The 18,242-nt window shown below is 41.3% G+C and overlaps 2 protein-coding genes across 4 annotated transcripts; one reads left to right on the top strand and one right to left on the bottom strand.

Annotated features, from left to right (window-relative positions):
- Positions 1-2: 2 nt before the first annotated feature.
- On the bottom strand, positions 3-6,485 carry MED19 (mediator complex subunit 19). The gene is made up of 5 exons (XM_079102601.1): positions 6,212-6,485; positions 1,343-1,599; positions 1,083-1,179; positions 678-772; positions 3-491 (listed from the first exon to the last, which is right to left on the bottom strand). Exons 1-5 carry the CDS (start codon positions 6,426-6,428, stop codon positions 423-425), a joined length of 735 nt encoding a protein of 244 aa, XP_078958727.1. The 5' UTR covers positions 6,429-6,485; the 3' UTR covers positions 3-422.
- A 321-nt stretch (positions 6,486-6,806) lies between these two features.
- On the top strand, positions 6,807-17,516 carry TMX2 (thioredoxin related transmembrane protein 2). 3 transcript variants are annotated; one of them, XM_079102577.1, is made up of 8 exons: positions 6,814-7,059; positions 14,031-14,091; positions 14,319-14,432; positions 15,276-15,352; positions 15,588-15,694; positions 15,888-15,953; positions 16,046-16,175; positions 16,656-17,516. In XM_079102577.1, exons 1-8 carry the CDS (start codon positions 6,871-6,873, stop codon positions 16,800-16,802), a joined length of 891 nt encoding a protein of 296 aa, XP_078958703.1. In that variant the 5' UTR covers positions 6,814-6,870; the 3' UTR covers positions 16,803-17,516. The 3 variants fall into 3 exon arrangements, with proteins under 3 accessions (XP_078958705.1, XP_078958703.1, XP_078958704.1); XM_079102578.1 differs by having other exon boundaries at positions 6,898-7,036; XM_079102579.1 differs by lacking the exon at positions 16,656-17,516 and having other exon boundaries at positions 6,807-7,059; positions 15,888-15,942; positions 16,046-16,170.
- The last annotated feature ends 726 nt before the right edge of the window (positions 17,517-18,242 follow it).

The raw sequence follows: 18,242 nt of genomic DNA, 5'->3' as shown, positions 1-18,242 counted from the left end.
AATCCCTTCTGATCTTAGCAATGCCTTTTATAAACAATGAGTGTCACAGAAAGGCACTTACCTCTTATACAGGCAGCCACACATCAGTCAGATTGATTGATAAATGCAAAAAAATTTTTTTTTTTTTTTTTTTTTTAAGAAAAATCCTAATAAACAAAGTCCTGAAATCAGACAAATTGCACAAGAGAAAGAAGAAATAGAAACCTTCCTGGGAGAGGAAGAGATGTCCATGAGAAAGCCAATAGGACTGAGCCTTACATGGCCCTTCTCTTTTCTAATGTTTTACTCTCAATCAAACACAGCAGGAGCTGTCCTCTGTCCACACCACTGGATACTCTCTAAGGCAGCATCCCAAGAGTCTGGAAGACAGCTTTTGTTAGCAGGTTCAGTACCGCAGGAAAAGCCAGAGTCCAGCGATTCTGTTAACGGAGGCTGCTGCTGCTGCTGGCCTGGGAGCTGCCCATTCCTGGATGGTCTGGACTATGTCGGTTCTGAGGGAGACAAAGAAGGAGGGGTAAGAACATTTAGGAAGCAGCTTGGCCTTGACCAGTGCTGTATAAGAAAAAACTGCCCTGAGTTTTCAATCTCAGGTCCAACTTAAGGCAAAGGACAAAATCTTTAGGACAGGGTGAAATAAGGGAAACTCATTGAGCTGCAGCAACAGGTCTCCCTCCTACCTTCTTTTTCTTCTTTTCTTTCTTCTTTCTTTTCCGATCAGGATCCTCTTCTTTTTTCTTTTTCTTCTTCTTGTGATCCGAATCAGATGGTGTTTCTGTAAGGAGACATTAGGTGCCTATCACCTGTAGAGCTCAAAATCCTCGACTGCTATGAACTCTGAAGTCTACAACAAAACCTCAAGTCAGGGACAACTGCTTTTTCTAAATGGCCAGGAAGAACACAAAGTGCTTTTTAAAGCCCCTCTCCCAAGTCTGCTTGCCCAAGAGACCCCAGAATATCAACTGACTTCTTCAGGAGAATTAAGAGTCCGAGCCTCTTGTAGGGAACTAAATGACATTAACTGGAGGGCCAAACCAGATTCAGAAGGTTTCTTTATCTTGCTTTTGAATAGAATTGCTTCTTACCTGGGGGGACAGGATCCTGGGTACGGCTCTGCTTGTGTTTGTGTTTATTCTTCTTCTTGGGAGGCTGAATGTGCATCAGACGACACTGCTCCGGCAACTGAAGGAACCAAAGGAGGGTCCAGGTGAGTAGAAGGAAATGCCCTGCTCTCATCATCTGTTTTGCTCAGTAAATTATGAGGGAACAGACTTCAACAGAAAAGCCACCTCCATGCCTCTTAGGCCTTTTCATCTGCCTTTCTCCTCCCCAAGAGGGGACTTACCGGGCCAGTGTGGAGGCGGAAGCCAGAGAGCATGGTCCCTGTGATAGGATTAAAAGAGCCACCAAGAATAGGGGGCTTCTCAATGAGGGAGCGGAGGCTGCTGTTATCATGGGAACCAGGCAGATCAATCATCCCTGGCAGGTCAGGCAGGAAATTACTTAGCTTCTCCTTCACCTTCTTTCCACAGAATTTATTATAGTCTTGTTCCAAGTTGTAGTGTGTGATCAGATTGGTGCTGCCTGTCAGCTCTGTACTACCTAGACAACACAGAATAAAAGATTAGTACCAAAACCAGATTTTCTTTTTTTGTCATTGACCCAGAGGGAAAAGGAAGGATTATATTTTAACCTGGGTAAGGAATCTTAAATGAGAATTACAAAATTTTAAACTGATTTATAAAGCCAGAAACAAACAAACAAAAAAGCAAAAGTAAATTACAGGTTGACCACCCTGAATCCAAAAACCTGGAATCTGAAATGCTGTGAAATTGGAAACTTTTTGAATTCTAACATAAGACTCAAAAAGTTTCAGATTTTTAGGGCATATCAATTTCAGATTTTTGGATTACTGAGCTCAACTGATAAAATCTAAACATTCAAAAACCTGAAAACCTATGAAATCTGAGACACTTATAGTCCCAGGTATTTTGAATAAGGGGCAATCTGTAATATCATATAACAAGCACTAAAGAGAATATTATAGCTGGGCAAAGTGGTGTAGCTTATAATCCTGGCTACTTGGGAAGCAGAGGCAAGAATATCACAAGTTTGAGGCCAGCCGCAGCAACTTAGTGAGACTTGTCTCAGAATTAAAAATAAGAAGGAATGGGGATGTATTTCAGTGGTAGAGTGCAGAGTTTAATCACCAGTACCACACACATATGCACACAAATAATAATTAATAGTATAGAATGGAATAGTGCAGAATGGTAGAAGTGAAAAAAGGGCAAAAATCCAAGTAGGGCATATTGCTCTAGCCCAGTGAAGGAGACAGTCCACTCTCCTTGAACTAACCTGAATAATAACTTACATGACACTGTGTTTTCTAAGTGCTTTTCATAAAATTTACTAGTGAGAGATAGCTGCAGTAGTGCATGTCTGTAATCTCAGCAACTCAGGAGGCCGAGGCAGGAGGATCACGAGTTAAAAGCCAGTATCGGCAACTTAGGGAGGCCCTAAGCAACTCAGCAAGACCCTGTTTCTAAATAAAATATATAAAAGGGGGGATGGATATAGCTCAGTGGTTAAGAGTCCCTGGATTCAATCCCCGGTACCAAAAAAAAAAAAAAATTTACTAGTGAGAAATTATTTTCTTTTGCATGACCAGGATAATAGTACCTCAAAGCTTAGCTACATATATGTAAGAGCTAAATTACTGTCCTGTGAAGGACTTTGTTGGTTTGCGGATTTGTGTGTGTGTGTGTGTGTGCAGTGCTGGGGTGCTCTACGACTGAGCTATACCCCAGCCCTTTATAGTTTGGGGTTTTTTTTTAAACCTTTATTTTATTTTTTATGTGGTACTGAGGATCAGCTAGTGCCTCACGTGTGTTAGGCAAGTGCTCTACCACTGAGCCACATCCCCAGCCCCCTTTATAGTTTTTATTTTGAGAAAGGATCTTGCTAATTTGCCCAGGGTGGCCTCAAGCTTGTGATCCTCCTGCCTCAGCCTTCTGAATAGCTGGGGATACAGGCTTATACAGCTGGTATGTATGAATCCCTTTATTTGTTTTTTTGTATTGGGGATTAGACCCAGGGGTACTTTACCACTGAACTACACCTCCAGTCCTTTTCATTTATTTTTATTTTGAGACAGGCCTTGCTAAATTGCTGAGGGTCTCACTAATGCTAAGGCTGACCTCAAACTTGTGATCCTCCTGACCCACTGGCATTACAGGTGTAAGCCACCACATCCAATTTTTAGTTTTAGGTTTTTTTTTTTTTTTTTTTTTTTTTTTTTTTTTTTAATAGCAAGAAACATGATCACTTTCACATAAAAAACAGCCAATTTTTTCCTAGCTATGACTACCTGACTGCCTAACTTTTCTACTCTTTTTTTTGTTTTCTTTTTTTGGTATTAAAGATTGAACCCAGGGGTGCTTTACCACTAAGCTGCACCCCCATTCCTTTTTATTTTGAGACAGGGTCTCGCTAAGTTGTTTAGGGCCTCCCTAAATTGCTGAGGCTGGCTTCAAACTTGTGATGCTCCTGCCTCAGTCTCCTGTGTTACTGGGATTACATGCATACATCACTGCACCCATCTAGTCCTAAAGAGGTTACTGTTACCAATGTCTTTATTCTTCCTCATGATGCCAAGTATTAATACTTCACTTACAAATGTTTGATTAGAAGTTGGGCAATGAGAATCCTAATTCTGGCTGTATTCCATACCACAGTTCCTCTTATCTGTGTAATGGGGTAATAGTTATATACTCCATATTTTTTTTCAAGGTTTATATGAAAACATTGCAAAGTTTTTTGTTTTGTTTTGTTTTGTTTTTGCGGTGTTGGGGATTGAACCCAGGGCCGTGTGCTTGCAAGGCAAGCACTCTACCAACTGAGCTATATCCCCAACCCTGAAGTTTAAAATACACACAAGGCATTATCAATATAAATACTGCATGGCTGATTTTTTTCAAAAAATATAAACTTACTAGAACTTGATAAAGACTGAGTGGCAAGGGCAGAAACAACTAACCTACAACTTCATCTGTAATTATGTTGGCCACATGGGTACAAATGACAAGTGGCTTGTTTATAATCATTCACTTGGGAAAACTCAGGTTCTGACTGTGAGCTCCCTGAAGACAGAAAGTGTCTTGTACATTCATGTATTGCTAATGCCCAGCACAGTGTACCCATTACTCAATAAATATTAAATGAGCAAGGTACTTTTACTCTATGTGTTTTGGTCTTACTCCATCCTTTTCCTTCTTGTTACTGCCAAACATATCAGAATGGTCTAACTAGCTCGGTGTCATGGTAACTGTCCTCCAACTCTGGGCACTACCTCCTGCCTTTAGTGTCTCCTGATTTTTTCCCCCTCTGCTAGCTCTCCTCCTTCCAGGTGGTTATACTTAAGGCCCAGGTGAATAGGTACTCACTTTTTCTAAACTTTAAAAAAAAAAAAGAGTTCAACTTTCTGTTCTATTAGTTCTATGAATGTGATTTATAAATCTTTCTTCCCAGCCCTGACTCACTCTCAAAAACAAATCTTGCTCTTCCATCATGTTTTCAGTCAACTGCATGCAGATTCAATTTTGCCCACATCACTCATGGCTTCTCTATTTCATGGGTTCACTTCTCTTTCACTCATGGGTTCAATCCCCAGTACAAAAAAAAAAAAAAAAAAAAAAAAAGATGAAAGACTAAAGAAACTGGTGGACACCAATCAAATAATAGTCAACTTTTTTACCTTTCAGTTTTTAAACTATAAGTACTGATAAATAATGCCTACCTTAAAGGGCAATTCTAAGTATTAAATAGTATTTATTACATATCAGTGTCTCCCAAGTTATGACATAGCAATAAGACTTGAAATGAACTGAAAGGCATCCTGGAGACTTAACATGTCCAAAATAACTCATGATTTCCACCATCTCAAACTTATTCCTTCTTCATCTTCCAGTCTCAGATTACCATCCACCCAACTTCTCAAGCCAAAATCTTATGTCATCAATTCCTCTCTGCTTCACTTCTATACTTGATTTATTCCTGTCAGCTCTAACATGTATCCTCCATTCATTCACTTTTCCATTGCAAAAGCCAGTCAGTGCAAACCATCATTTCTTTCCTGAACTACTGTGTAGTAGCTTCTGACTGATCTCCCCACTTTTTGTTGTTTATGTAGCTGCTTGAGTAATTAAAAATAAATGATTGGATCACTCCGTGTTGGTTTCCCTTATAACTTAAAATCTAAATGCCTCCTGCCCACCTTTCCCCCCTTCATCTCTTACTGCTCTTTCCCTTGTTCACTTCACTGCAGTCCAATGGGTCTTCTGTCCCTCAGATATTCCAAGACTTACACTGGGACTTCTTATCTCATTTTGTGTATCTAGAAGTATCTCTCCCTCCTGTCCACAATGGCAGGATCTTTGTCTATGCTCAATTTTAGCTCAAATGCTATCTACTCAGAGAGGATGCTGTGATCACTTCAGCTAAAGTACTTCTGCCTTCGAAAATATGTCATGTTTTCTCACAGTATTAACCACTATCTGTTATCTTGTTTACACTTCACCTCCTTTGCTGACAAGTTATCTTCAAAAAGGCAAGGATGTTATCATTCTTGTTCACATTGTACCTCCAGCATTTAAAACAGTTCTTGGAAAACAGTGCTTAACAAAGTATTTGTTTTCCTGTGGTGCAGTCAATTTTATCTAGGGCCTTATGGATGCTTTAGGCAAGTGCTCTCCCACGTAGCCACATAATTTTTTGAATGAAAGAATTTGGTTCCATTCTAATCCCTTCTTTTAGTAGATGAATTGTTGAGCTTCTGGAAAGGCAGGCAACTTGTTTCAAACCAAATTTATGGCTGACATAAACTAAAACCTAGGTCCCCAGGGAAGTTAAATCTGGCCTCTAAAGTTCCAAACTCAACCCGGAACATTTTTTTTCCTACGAAGCCACAAACATCAGTGACAGAGCCTGGATTTGGCGCGAAAAATAGTCCAGAGATGCATGCCCACTAACCCCTAATCAGTCCCATAAATCCGAGTCATCCCCGGGTGAATCCTAACAGCCCTTCCGACTTTGAGCAGCACATCTGGCCACGCGTTGCCTAGGTTACTTCGCACCTCCAGGGAACACTGATAGCCACGCCCATATATACTATCTATGATATGATTGGCTGACTTCGGCCAGGCCTAGTACTCACCTGGCAGTTCCCTCATTAGGTAGAAGGGGCCACAACCAGCCGCTGACTTGTCTGCACCCGAAGGGGCACTGGCCGCGGATGAAGGTGGGGCCGTGACGGGTCCCCCGCCCGGAGGAGGCGGAGGAGGAGGTGGAGGTTTTCCTGGTCCGAAGCCGAGTGCAGTTGGAGGAGGTGGTGGGTCAGTTTGAGCTCCGAAGAGCGCTGTGAAATTCTCCATCGTCCCCTCGGACGCAGCGCTGCCTTGATGTCTGTGGCGTTAGTGATTTTCATTGGACAATCCTTTCACCGGGTACCGCCCCCTTCCTTTAGCACCCTCCTATCATTGGGCGCCTCTAACCACGCCCACCTACTTCCGGCAACTACTTCCGTCGCCGTATGAAAACGTTCAGGAAGTGCTCTCTAACTTTATTCTTCTCTGATCCCTTGACTCACCACAGTCGCATACCAATAAAATTACCTAGGTGGAAAAACGACAGCTATATTGGCCAATAAAGTGTGAAATCCTCTTTTCAGTTCTGTCCTGCCTCAACGTCCAATCAGAGATCTACTTCCGGGCCCAGAGGCGGTGCATCTTGAGACTTGGTCCAATAGAAGTCTCACTGGTTAGGAGGCGGAATTACTGACGCTGGAGAGCGGCGGGTGCCGCTAGGGCCGGAAAGATGGCGGTCCTGGCACCTTTAATTGCTCTGTTGTATTCGGTGCCGAGGCTTTCACGATGGCTGGCTCGACCTTACTGCCTTCTGTCTGCTCTGCTCTCTGCCGCTTTCCTACTTGTGAGGAAACTACCACCGCTTTGCCACGGTTTGCCCACCCAACGCGAAGACGGTAATCCGTGTGATTTTGACTGGGTGAGCGCCCCCTGTGTCAGTAGCCCACGACCTTGACTGTCCATGCTCCTGCGAGGTGCTCCTGGGAGCCCCGGTGTTCACCTTTCTGAGAACGCTTGAGTGAGCCGGTAGCGGGCTTATCGACAGAAGAGTGTAGAGTCGTCGTTGAGTCTTAACCTGTGTGTCTAAGATAGGAAAATGGAGCTGTCTAGTTGTAGCCCCGGCACAACAGCAGCCCCGTGTTTGTTATACCATTCATACTAGTCAACAGCTTACCAAAACTGTGCACATGTATAGCATTTTACAGTGCTGGTTGTTCTGTAAAGCCCTCCGAGGAGCCAGTAGTACAAGACGAGCAGTAGGAGTTCCGTTTTTTTAAATTTTATTTTTGCGGTGCTGGAGATGGAACCCAGGGCCTCCTGCATGCTAGACAAGTGCTCTACCACTGAGCTACATCCCATCCCTCCATTGATCTCGACATGGTTAGGCCAAGGTCACACAACTACTCAGTGCCTGAGAAACTACCCTGATGGCCACAGTACTGCACACACGATCAGTCATTTCTAAATTCGGTAAACATTTGCGGAGTGAACACTCTGAAACACTATGCAGGATGCTGAGGATGCAAAATTGAATAAGAATGTGACGTTTATTGAAAAGGAATTGTAAAAGTTGCATTGTAAAGAAATCTATCCGAGCCCCTTGCTGTGCTTCCTAGGTAGGAGTGGAAGGACCTCTTAAAAAAGAAGTTGAAGCTGTATGCTCACTGCTAAAGAGCAGCACTGGTTGAGGAGGACGATCTACAATTTTTGTCTTTTTTTTTTTTTTTTTTTCCAGCTTCCAGAGTGAATCTTGACTTTCACCAGAACCCACTCCCTTACTTTCTCCCTCCCTTGTTTATTCTTTCCTTTTTCCAGACAGCATTATTGTTTTGAATGTAGCCATGTGATTTCAAAAGATCTTTTAAAAAATCTGATATTCTCTACCACTTTAAAGATAATGGGTCTCAAAAGTGTATGTGGATAGTAAAAGGATTTTAATAAATGTAGGCTTTTTATAAAATTTATTTCTCTGTATGTTCTTGTCTGATATGCAAAATACTGGAAATTTTAATATCTTATTATTCTGATATACTTTTCTTATTTTGTTCTTTTAAAAAAAAATCTACTTAGTGTTAATAGCCAGTTTTTGTTTTCATGAAGAATCCTAGTTTACTAATTCAGCTTGGTGATTGGGAAGTTAGGAAATAAGGTAAACTCCAAAGTTTTAGTTGTTTAACATATTAAAAACATTTCTATTTTATTAAATAACAGGGAAAAATCAAGCCTTTATTTTATTTTTTTTCTGTATAAACTGTCTTTAATAGTAATCAAAGATTTTATAAAGGAATAATGATTTCTTTGTTAGGAGGAGGCTGAGGCAGGATCTCAAGTTTGAGGTGGGTCTGGGCAACTTAGTGAAACCCTATCTCAAAATAAAAAGGATTGGGGATGTATCTCGTTGGTAGAGTACCCATGGGTTCATTCAGAACCCAGTATGGAGGAGAAAAAAAATTTCCCAATGGATATATAGCCTGGGATTAAAAAAAGGAAGAGCTGGTATCAATTAAAAATTAAAGAAGAGCCCAGCATGTCACATGCCTGTAATCCCAGCTGCTTGGGAGGCTGAGGCAAGAGGATCACAAGTTCAAAGCCAGCCTTGGCAACTTAGCAAGGCCCTGTCTTTAAATAAAATATAAAAAAGGGTTGGATGTATAACTTAGTGGCTCAGTGCCCCTGAGTTCAATCCCCAGTACAAAAAAAAAAAAAAAAAAAAGATTAAAGGAGCACATTATCCAAATGAAATATGTGAATCTTGCTTGAATCTGGATTTGCTCAAACAGCCATACAATAGCCCCACCTTGATTAATGAATTTGAACTGCAGTCTAAAAATATTAAATAACAGATTCCAAAAGTGAACAATTTGTAAGTTTTAAGTTGTACACCAAGAGGAGTGTGATGAAATCATGTGTCCGTCCACTGAATACCTTCTGAGATGGGAATAATTCCTTTCTCCACCATACCCATCCTGTATATCCTACCTGCCTGCTAGTAATTTAATAGCTATTTCAGTTATCAGATCAACTGTTCAAGTACCCTTAGTTTACTTGATAATGACCCCAAAGTGCAAAAATAGTGATGCTGGCAAGTTAGCTATGCCAGTGAGAAGTTGTTAAGTGCTTCATTTAAATGAAAGGGTGAAACTTAATCAATAAGAAAAACAATTATATGCTACTTGTTGCTCAGGTATAAGGGTTGTAGCTATGCATAGTTTCAGGAATCCACTGAGGGTTCTTGGAATGTTTGACCTGCAAATAAAGGGGGGCTACCACACAATAACATTTTGAGACAATTGGGATCATTTGAATAAAGAGAGCTGGGAATTTTTTTGTTGGATATGTACATGATATATGAAAAACAAAACAGCTTTTATGACTATACTATAGCAACACAGAACTTTTTTTTTTTTTTTTTTTTTTTAAAGTCCTGGGGATCAAACCTAGGGCCTCATGCATGCTAGGAAGGCATTCTACCACTGAGCTACATCTACATCTCTAAACCCATAGGGCATTTCTTTGATTTCTGGTTATTAGGAAGTATATGGGGATTTCTTCCTACCAATCATTTCTTTTCTTGTTTTAGTTGTAGATGAACATGTTTACATGGTGCTGAGAATCGAACCCAGTGCCTCACACATGCTTGAAAAGCACTGTACCACTGAGCCACAACCCCAGCTCATAACCAGTCATTTCTGTAGCAGATACCAGCTGAATGTCTTCTAATTCAATTTAATTCTGATACCATCTACTTGGAGATAGTGTTAGATCCCCACGGGTTGAAGGCTTTGTCCCATAAGACTACCTCTACTTCAGATGCCATTAACAAGCAATAGGGGGCTGGGGTCCTAGCCCAGTGGTAGAGTGCTTGCCTAGCATGTGTGAGGCACTGGGTTCGATTCTCAGCATCGCATATAAATAAATAAAGGTCCATTGACAACTAAAAAAAATATGTAAAAAATAAGCTAGGTTGTCGCCTATACTTTTGACTAATCAACTATAAAATGGGGTTCCCAGTACCCCCTTTTTAGGGTTGACTAATTTGCTAGAGCTGTTCACAGAAAATAGGAAAACGTTTCTATTTGACTTATTATAAAAGATATTACAGAGGCTATAGATGAAGAGATGCTAGGGTGTGGTTTTTTATTTTTTCTAGTTGTAAATGGACAGAATACCTTTGTTTTATTTGTTTATTTTTATGGCGTACTAAGGATCAAACCCAGTGCCTCACATTGCTAAGCAGATGCTCTGCCACTGAGCTCCAGCCCCAGCCCTAGGGTGTGTTTTTTGTGGAGGTATAGGCAGCTTCCTTGAGGAATCCCCATGTGTTCATCCATCTGAAAGCTCCCCAAACCCAGTCCTTTTGGGATATTTATGAAGACCTTACTATGTAGGTAATGACTGATTAAATATTGGCCATTGGTGATCAACTTCAGCCCCTTTAAGGAAGTTAGAGGGTAGAACTGAAAGTTCCAACATTAATTATGCCTTGATCTTTCTTGTGACCAGCCTCTGTCCTCATTACCATATGAGTTAGCTTTCCATCACTATGAGATAATCATAAAAGAGGTAATCAGCTTAAAAATACCTGAGTTAATTAACTTAGAAAAAGTTTCTTTTGCCTTATAGCTTTTGCAGTTTCATCTGTGGTTAGTCTGATTGCTTTTAGGCTTGCGGCAAGGCAGCACATCATGGCAGGAGCATGTGATGGAGCAAAGCCACTCACCTCATGACCAGGAAGCAGAGAACAAGGGGACCCAGGGTCCCAGAATCCCCTTCAAGTGCATCCCCTTCAAGTGCTTACCACCTTCTTGTAGCATTGCCTTGAATACCAAGCCATTAACACATAAGCCTTTGAGGGACATTCAAGATCCAAACTATAGGATGATGCATGCCTATAGTTCCAGCTACTTGGGAGGCTGAAGCAGGAGGATCACTTGAGCCCTGAAGTTTGAGCTCAGCCTGAGCAACAGTGAGGCCTTGTCTCAAAAGAAATATTTTTAAAAAGATGCAAACTACAGCCAGGTATAGTGGTGAACACCTTTAATTCCAGTGAGTTGGGAGGCTGAGACAGAAGGATTGGAAGTTTGAGGCCAGCCTCAGCAACTGAGTGAGACTGTGTCTCAAAGTTAAAAAAAAAAAGGCCCGGGGATGTAGTTTAGTGGTAAAGTGCCCGAGTTCACGTCCCAGTATCAAAAAAAAATTTTAAAAAAAGATGCAAACTCTGAAAATATACAAACGATAACTTGTCACTCCAGAGATTCCAAACATTAGGAGCTATATGTCAAAAAACCAGATGAAGACCAAAGTATATATTTCACGTTATTACAGTATAGTAATGGTATTATGTTAGTGTAGAGGATTAAAAAATAGAAACAAGTGAGACAGAGAGTGTAGCTCACTGATAGAGTACTAAACTAGCATGTGTGAGACTCTTGAGTTTTATCTCTAGGACTGCAAAAGCAAACAAAAGTGTTCATGTGTGTAAGAGATATACACTAAAGTATTCACATATGAAATGATATAACTGGAATTTGCTTTGAGTTTCTCCAGCAAAAAAAAGTAGGTATCATAGACAGATGAAATGGAACCACATTGGCAAAATGTTGGTTACTGTTGTAGCTGGTTAGTAGGGGTTCATTAAAGTATCCTCTCAGGCTGGTGGTATAACTCTGTGAAAGGATGCGAGCTTGGCATGCACAAGGCCATGACTTCAATCCTCAGAGCTCCTCTCCCCCACAAAAAAGTGTCCTCCCTACTTTTGTGTGTGTTTGAAATTTTGCTTAATGAAAATTTTGTTTTGTTTTGTTTGGGGCAGAGTTGTGAGAAGATTTAAAAACAGTGAATGAACAGAGCTATGAAGAGATCTCTGCTTCATATAGTCATTCTGGAATCAGGCCCCTTCCGTCTTCATCCGATAGCCTTCTGTTATCTCGGCATCATGAAACTAGTGGATGAAGAAAGAAAGCTGGAATGCAAGGGCAAACCCTGTTTTAACTGTCTGAGTGCATAAGTGGAAGATCACTTCCATTCAGTAATACTAATCAGCACTACCCAGATGCAAGGTGATTGGGAGAGTCTAGTTGCTGACACCCAGGAAAAAAAGGAAATAAAGTCTGGAGTATTCCTCGCCAGTCCATCTTTGAGAATGCTCCTTTTGGTTCTGTATTTGTATTTGGTCTCCTGATTGACCACAGTTCATTCTCTTTCTCTCTTTTTATTTATTTATTTTTTTTATTTTTATTTTTTGGTACTGGGAATTGAACCCAGGGGCACTTAACCACTGAGCCAAATCCCCAACCCATTTTTATTTGTTATTTTGAGACAGGGTCTTGTTAAATTGCTGAGGCTGGCTTTGAACTTGCCATCCTCCTGCCTCAACCTCCCAAGCCACTGGATTATGGATTATAGGCATGCACAACTGTGCCTGGCCTTATTTATTTATTTGTGTGTGTGTTGCTAGGGATTGAACCTAGGACCTTGCATATGCTGAGTAGTTACACTCCCAGCCCTTAAATCCTAATTCAAACCCACCCAATTTCACTCATGAAAACCCTATTATTTGCTTCAGATTTAATATTTACTACAATCTGTCATAATCCCTCTTTCCCATTTTACATGCCCCTATCTAAATTCAATTAGGTACTTTTCTTTTTGGTACCTGAAATTGAACCCAGGTAACTACTGAAACATATCTCCAGCCTTTTTTTATTTTTTATTTTGAGAAAGGGTCTCACTAAGTTGCTTAGGGCCTCGCCAAATTGCTGAGGCTGGCATGGAACTTTGAATCCTCCTGCCTTAGCCTTCCATGTGACTTGCATTACAGGTGTATGCCACCACACCCAGCAATAAATTACCTTTTGTTGGAGATTGAAGCTGGGTTCCTGACTCTTAGCTGTAAATCACAATTGATATTTTTCTGAAATGACCACTTGATCCCTGTTGTTAATACAAGAAAAGGATATGAAAGGCCTTACACCATCTAATCTACAGTCTTTTCCCCTCACCGTGCTGTTTCTTCAGTGGTCTTATTATCCTCATTCTTGTGATGAAGGACCCATATTTAGTGAACTAGTTCCACATTTTGATACTATCTTGCTTGTGTCTTTGTTTGTGTCTTGTCTGTCTCACTTGGGTGCTAAAATTCTAGAAGAAACTGCAAACCAAGGGTATTGGAAAGGGCCTTTAGGAGCTCTGTGGCTCCCCTTTAGCTATCCAATTACATCAAAGGTACATGGATTACCACTATATGTGTTGGGTGGAGAGAAAGCAAAGCCAAACAAGTGAACAGACAGATATTTTGCTAATAGAATATTATCAAGAAAGTTCAAGAAAGCTCCTCAAAGGGGTGGGATGAGAGGTGGGGAGGGAGAGGGGAAAGTGTTGGGGAGTGATATCAGTCAAATTTATTGTCCTATTGTGTATGTGTTTCAATATGCAACAACAAATCCCATCATTATGTTCCAATATAATGCCCCAATAAAAAAATGTGGAAGAAAAAAAGAAAGCTTCCCTAGAAAACTTTTTCTTAACTAGGGTCACACTGAGTTGATTATAATATCATCTTGGGGAATATATCACACTTTATACAACCCTTTCATACCCATTATCTTCATTTAATTCTCAGAGTAGCACTTTTGAGTAGATAATGATCAGTCAGGAAAACCAAAGTTTAGGGATTAAGTGATTTGCTGAAATTCATCAGCTGGTTTGTGGCAGGAGTAGGACCTTAATATAGCTCTTCTGACTGGTGTTTTTCCCACTATACCTTAGTGAACTGCAGTGATATCTTTGTTTTTATTCTCAGTTTGGGTCTCTGTCTATTTTTCTAACATATTTAGTCCTCCCTCATCAATTCTTTTTACAGCATTTCTTGTCATTTTGCTTCTGTTCCAGAGAGAAGTGGAGATCCTGATGTTTCTCAGTGCCATTGTGATGATGAAGAACCGCAGATCTAGTAAGTTTAGCCTGCTTCTTAGTCTCAGGGTCAGGCCAGATGCCCCTGGAGGTGCTTTTTTTCATGTTATGAGAGGGGCACTATTTAGTGAATTAGTCCCACATTTCATGCCAAGGCTGAATTAAATCCCTCTCCCTCTCCCATTTCAAAAGTACCCCAAGAAGAGGGAAAAAGAATGGGATATAGGAGTATACAGCCCTGTCTGACCTGTGACATCTCTGTTTCAGTCACTGTGGAGCAACATGTAGGCAACATCTTCATGTTTAGTAAAGTGGCCAACACAATTCTTTTCTTCCGCCTGGATATTCGCATGGGCCTGCTTTACATCACACTCTGCATAGGTGAGGCAACTGTCTTTAAGTTCTTTGTAAGACTATGTTAATAAAGACTTGATTTAGCTGAATGTGGTGGCGCATGCCTATAATCCCAGCAGCTAAATACGCTGTGGCAAGAGGATCACAGTTTTGAAGCCAGTCTCTGCAGTTTAGCAAGACTGTAAGCAACCTAGTGAGACCAGGCTCAAAATTTTTTTTAAAAAAGGATTGGGGATGTGGCTCAGTAGTTAAGTATACCTGTGTTCAATCCCACCAAAATAAAATAAATAAAGACGATTTGGGGAATCAAATTTCATTCCTATACAGGTAATTATGTGTATGGCTTGGATAGCAAGAAACTACAGTGTTGGGTATGGTAGTCCATGCCTGTAATCCCAGCAATTCAGGAGTCTGAGGCAGGAGGATTGCTTGTTCAAAGCCAGTCTCAGCAATTTAGCCAATTTAGTGAGGTCCTAAGCCACTCAAGAGAAGACCCTGTCTCTAAATAAAATATAAAAATGGGCTGGGAATGTGGCTTACTAGTTAAGTGGCCCTGGGTTCAATCCCCCCCCCCAAAAAAAAAAAAAAACTATAGAGTCTGTACTTTTGTTGTTGTTTTTTTTTGTTTGTTTGTTTTGGTGGTGCTGGAGATTGAATTGTGAGCCTTGTGCATGCCAGGCAAGCACTCTACCAACTGAGCTATATCCCCAGCCCTGAGACTGTATTTTTAAGTGGAAGGAATCGTATTGGTCTACATATATTTACAAGTTGTATTCTTTGGTGGCTAAAATCCTTAAGTTAGTTTGTTGGTAAATCCTCTGTGCAAGGCCTTGTATGTTTTTTGTCTGGTATCTTTTTTTCTATGTTCAGTATTCCTGATGACCTGCAAACCCCCTCTGTATATGGGCCCTGAGTATATCAAGTACTTCAGTGATAAAACTATTGACGTGAGTATTCTTCCTCCTCTGGTTCTTGGGTCCTTGTTAGGTGATTTTATAGTTATGATCTCATCTCAGTTCACTAGGAGGAATAACAATGCTTCAAAATGAAAGTCAGGAGCACTTGTGGTTCGTTATGGGAGCCAGAAGAGGGAAAGCCAGGATGAGGAATTAGGTACTAAGGTCTGGACCCACCCAGATTCTTTCATGATCCAGCTCACTGTTTCTTCCCTTTGTGTGGCAGGAGGAACTGGAGCGGGACAAGCGGGTCACTTGGATTGTGGAGTTCTTTGCCAATTGGTCTAATGACTGCCAATCATTTGCTCCTATCTATGCTGACCTCTCCCTCAAGTGAGTTAGTGCAAAGGGAGGGATGATGGAAATTGAGATGTCATACCTTCCCTTATTTTTGGCCTTGACTTTTGCAGTTGCAGCCAAAGTCACTTCCCCCTTCCCTGCTCTTTCCTCCCCAACTATCTTTATTTTCACTTCCCTTGATCCATTTTTTCTTTTTTCAGTATGTTAAGTAATTTATTCTTTTCAGGTACAACTGTACAGGGCTAAATTTTGGAAAGGTGGATGTTGGACGCTATACCGATGTTAGTACCAGGTATGTAAAGATTTGGGCTAAGGATCTAGAGCAAGTAATAACTTGAGCAATATATACAGATACATTTACAGAGTTCTTTCTGGGCCCTGTAGGTACAAAGTGAGCACATCACCCCTCACCAAGCAACTCCCTACCCTGATCCTGTTCCAAGGTGGCAAGGAGGTAATGCGGCGGCCACAGATTGACAAGAAAGGACGAGCTGTCTCTTGGACCTTCTCTGAGGTAATTTGAAGGAACGGGCAAGTGGTTTGCAAAAGGGTGTAGATCAGTGGATGAGTTTTAAAGCTCAACCTGGATTTGATTCCCAGCTTCTACCACTTGTCCTTTAGTTTTGAGGGTATAGACTAGATACCAGGCCTCATTTCTTAGTTCATTCACCAAATTTACATTATATGCCAATATGCTAGTACTGGGGAGCAATAATGAGTTAAGACTTAGTCTCTAAGGCCCCTATAGTCTGTAGGCATTTAGGTTTCTCATCTGCAAATTGGAGATTCATCTGGCTCAGAAGATTGTTTTGCAGATTACATGTAGGTATCATTCATTCTTGGCAGTGATTGACACACAATGAATACTTAAGTATTAGATTTGTGTCCTTTCCTTTCCTTCCTTCTTTCCTACTGTGTCTAAATACCTTTTACTTCTAGATTCTGAACTTTGCCTTCCAAATCAGATCTTGATGTACCCCTGTCTTTTGTGCAGGAGAATGTAATTCGTGAATTTAACTTGAATGAACTATACCAACGGGCTAAGAAGATATCAAAGACTGGAGACAATACCCCGGAGGAGCAGTCTGTGGCCCCAACCCCTACCACAGTTCCAGATGGGGAAAGCAAGAAGGACAAATAAGATCACTGCCTTGTTTTTGCTCCCTCCTGTCAATTCCAGGCACCCTTTGAGGCCCTGCTCCAGTGTAACCACAGCTCTGCCTGAGGCTGCAGCCTTTTGTTTTCCCTGTTTGACTGTTCCAAGGTGGGCAGGGTGCTGCCTCTGATTTTAAAGAAGCATCCACAGAATTGTCAGGTACCCTAAAGGAAGGCCTGCCGTGCTGTGGCTAACTCTTTCCTTAAGGGAGAGATCTCATAGGATGGGGGTGGAAATAGTTTCCCTCCAAGGTTGGGTCATTGTGTAAACTGCTATTCATTACTCAGACATCACCAGTCTGTGGTTTCATTATTCCTCTTAGTGGATCTGCACAGCCTAGACTAGATTAAACCTGCTACATGCCAGGGTATAGAACACTAAGAATTTTTCCTTAAGGACCCTTACTTTCCTTAGGCCCTTCTGGCTTGGTCTGTGGCATTCATTAAAAAAATACCAGCCTAAACTTGTTACTGGTTCCAAGGAGAAACCTTTAACCACAGAGTTTTCATCATTGAAAATAGTATTAAACGATCCCCCTATTTTGTAGGGATCCAGAGAAGGAGGAATAGAAGCTTGAGACTTTCCTTTGTGTGTTGGGACCTGGAGAAGAAAGCCGGAACTGTCCTTTTCTCTGACCTAGTCCCCACACAGAACTGATAGTTTTCCATAATAAAGAGACTGGGATTTCCTTTTGATTACTCTTTTGTGTGTTTCTCTTGTATTAGAAAAGCTAGGCAGGGACCAGTGATGTGGTTCAGTGGAAGTCAGTTTACCCAGCATGCTTGAGACCTTGAGTGGGATCCCCAGCACCACCAAACATCAGACATTCATCAAAGAAAAACTAAGTAACTGCAAAGGAATTGCCTATCTTTTAATATTTTTATTATTAGCAATACTTGGGATTGGTATTATATGGGTCCATTACCATTGAGCTACATCCCCAGTCCTGTATTTTTATTTTGAGACAGGATCTCACAGTGTTGTCCAGGTTGGCCTTGAATTTGCGATCCTTCCTCAGCCTCCCGAGTAAGATTAGAGGTGAGGGCCACCACGACAGCCAAGATCACTTAATATGAAATGGCATATTTTGTTTCACCAAATGCTGGGCATCGATTCTCAGGACTGGTGACAGTTGGGGAAGACCAATTTCTGTAATCTAGGGTACTAAACACAGGGAGATGCTTTGTGATTTTAACGTGGGATTGGTCCATGTATCCCAAGGAGGAGGAATTTGGGAAGGGTGTTGGTGCGACTCATAGCTACCTAAAACCCTGTGTGTGAGGTGAGACTTGCTTTCAGACCTTAGTCTCCGCCTCTTACTCGGCCCGCCCTCCGGCACGCCTGCCTCACCTCGTCCCCTCCACCCCTCCACCCGAAGCGCAGAATGGTTGGGCCGGTCCTCGCGGTACCTCGGCTTCTGGTAGG

The sequence above is a fragment of the Sciurus vulgaris genome, assembly GCF_902686455.1.
Source record: "Sciurus vulgaris genome assembly, chromosome: 11".
Lineage (NCBI taxonomy): Eukaryota > Metazoa > Chordata > Mammalia > Rodentia > Sciuridae > Sciurus > Sciurus vulgaris.
Note: the sequence above shows the minus strand (reverse complement) of the source record. Positions and strands in the feature narration are given on the sequence as shown.

Excerpts from the sequence above, each read along its gene's own strand:
- MED19 (XM_079102601.1), bottom strand. The coding sequence starts at position 6,428 with ATGGAGAATTTCACAGCGCTCTTCGGAGCTCAAACTGACCCACCACCT. Across the intron at positions 773-1,082 it reads CCAGGATCCTGTCCCCCCAG|AAACACCATCTGATTCGGAT; the intron begins GTAAGAAGCAAT and ends GTCTCCTTACAG. Across the intron at positions 492-677 it reads AAGAAAAGAAGAAAAAGAAG|AACCGACATAGTCCAGACCA; the intron begins GTAGGAGGGAGA and ends TGTCTCCCTCAG.
- TMX2 (XM_079102577.1), top strand. The coding sequence starts at position 6,871 with ATGGCGGTCCTGGCACCTTTAATTGCTCTGTTGTATTCGGTGCCGAGG. Across the intron at positions 7,060-14,030 it reads ATCCGTGTGATTTTGACTGG|AGAGAAGTGGAGATCCTGAT; the intron begins GTGAGCGCCCCC and ends CTTCTGTTCCAG. Across the intron at positions 14,092-14,318 it reads GATGAAGAACCGCAGATCTA|TCACTGTGGAGCAACATGTA; the intron begins GTAAGTTTAGCC and ends TCTCTGTTTCAG.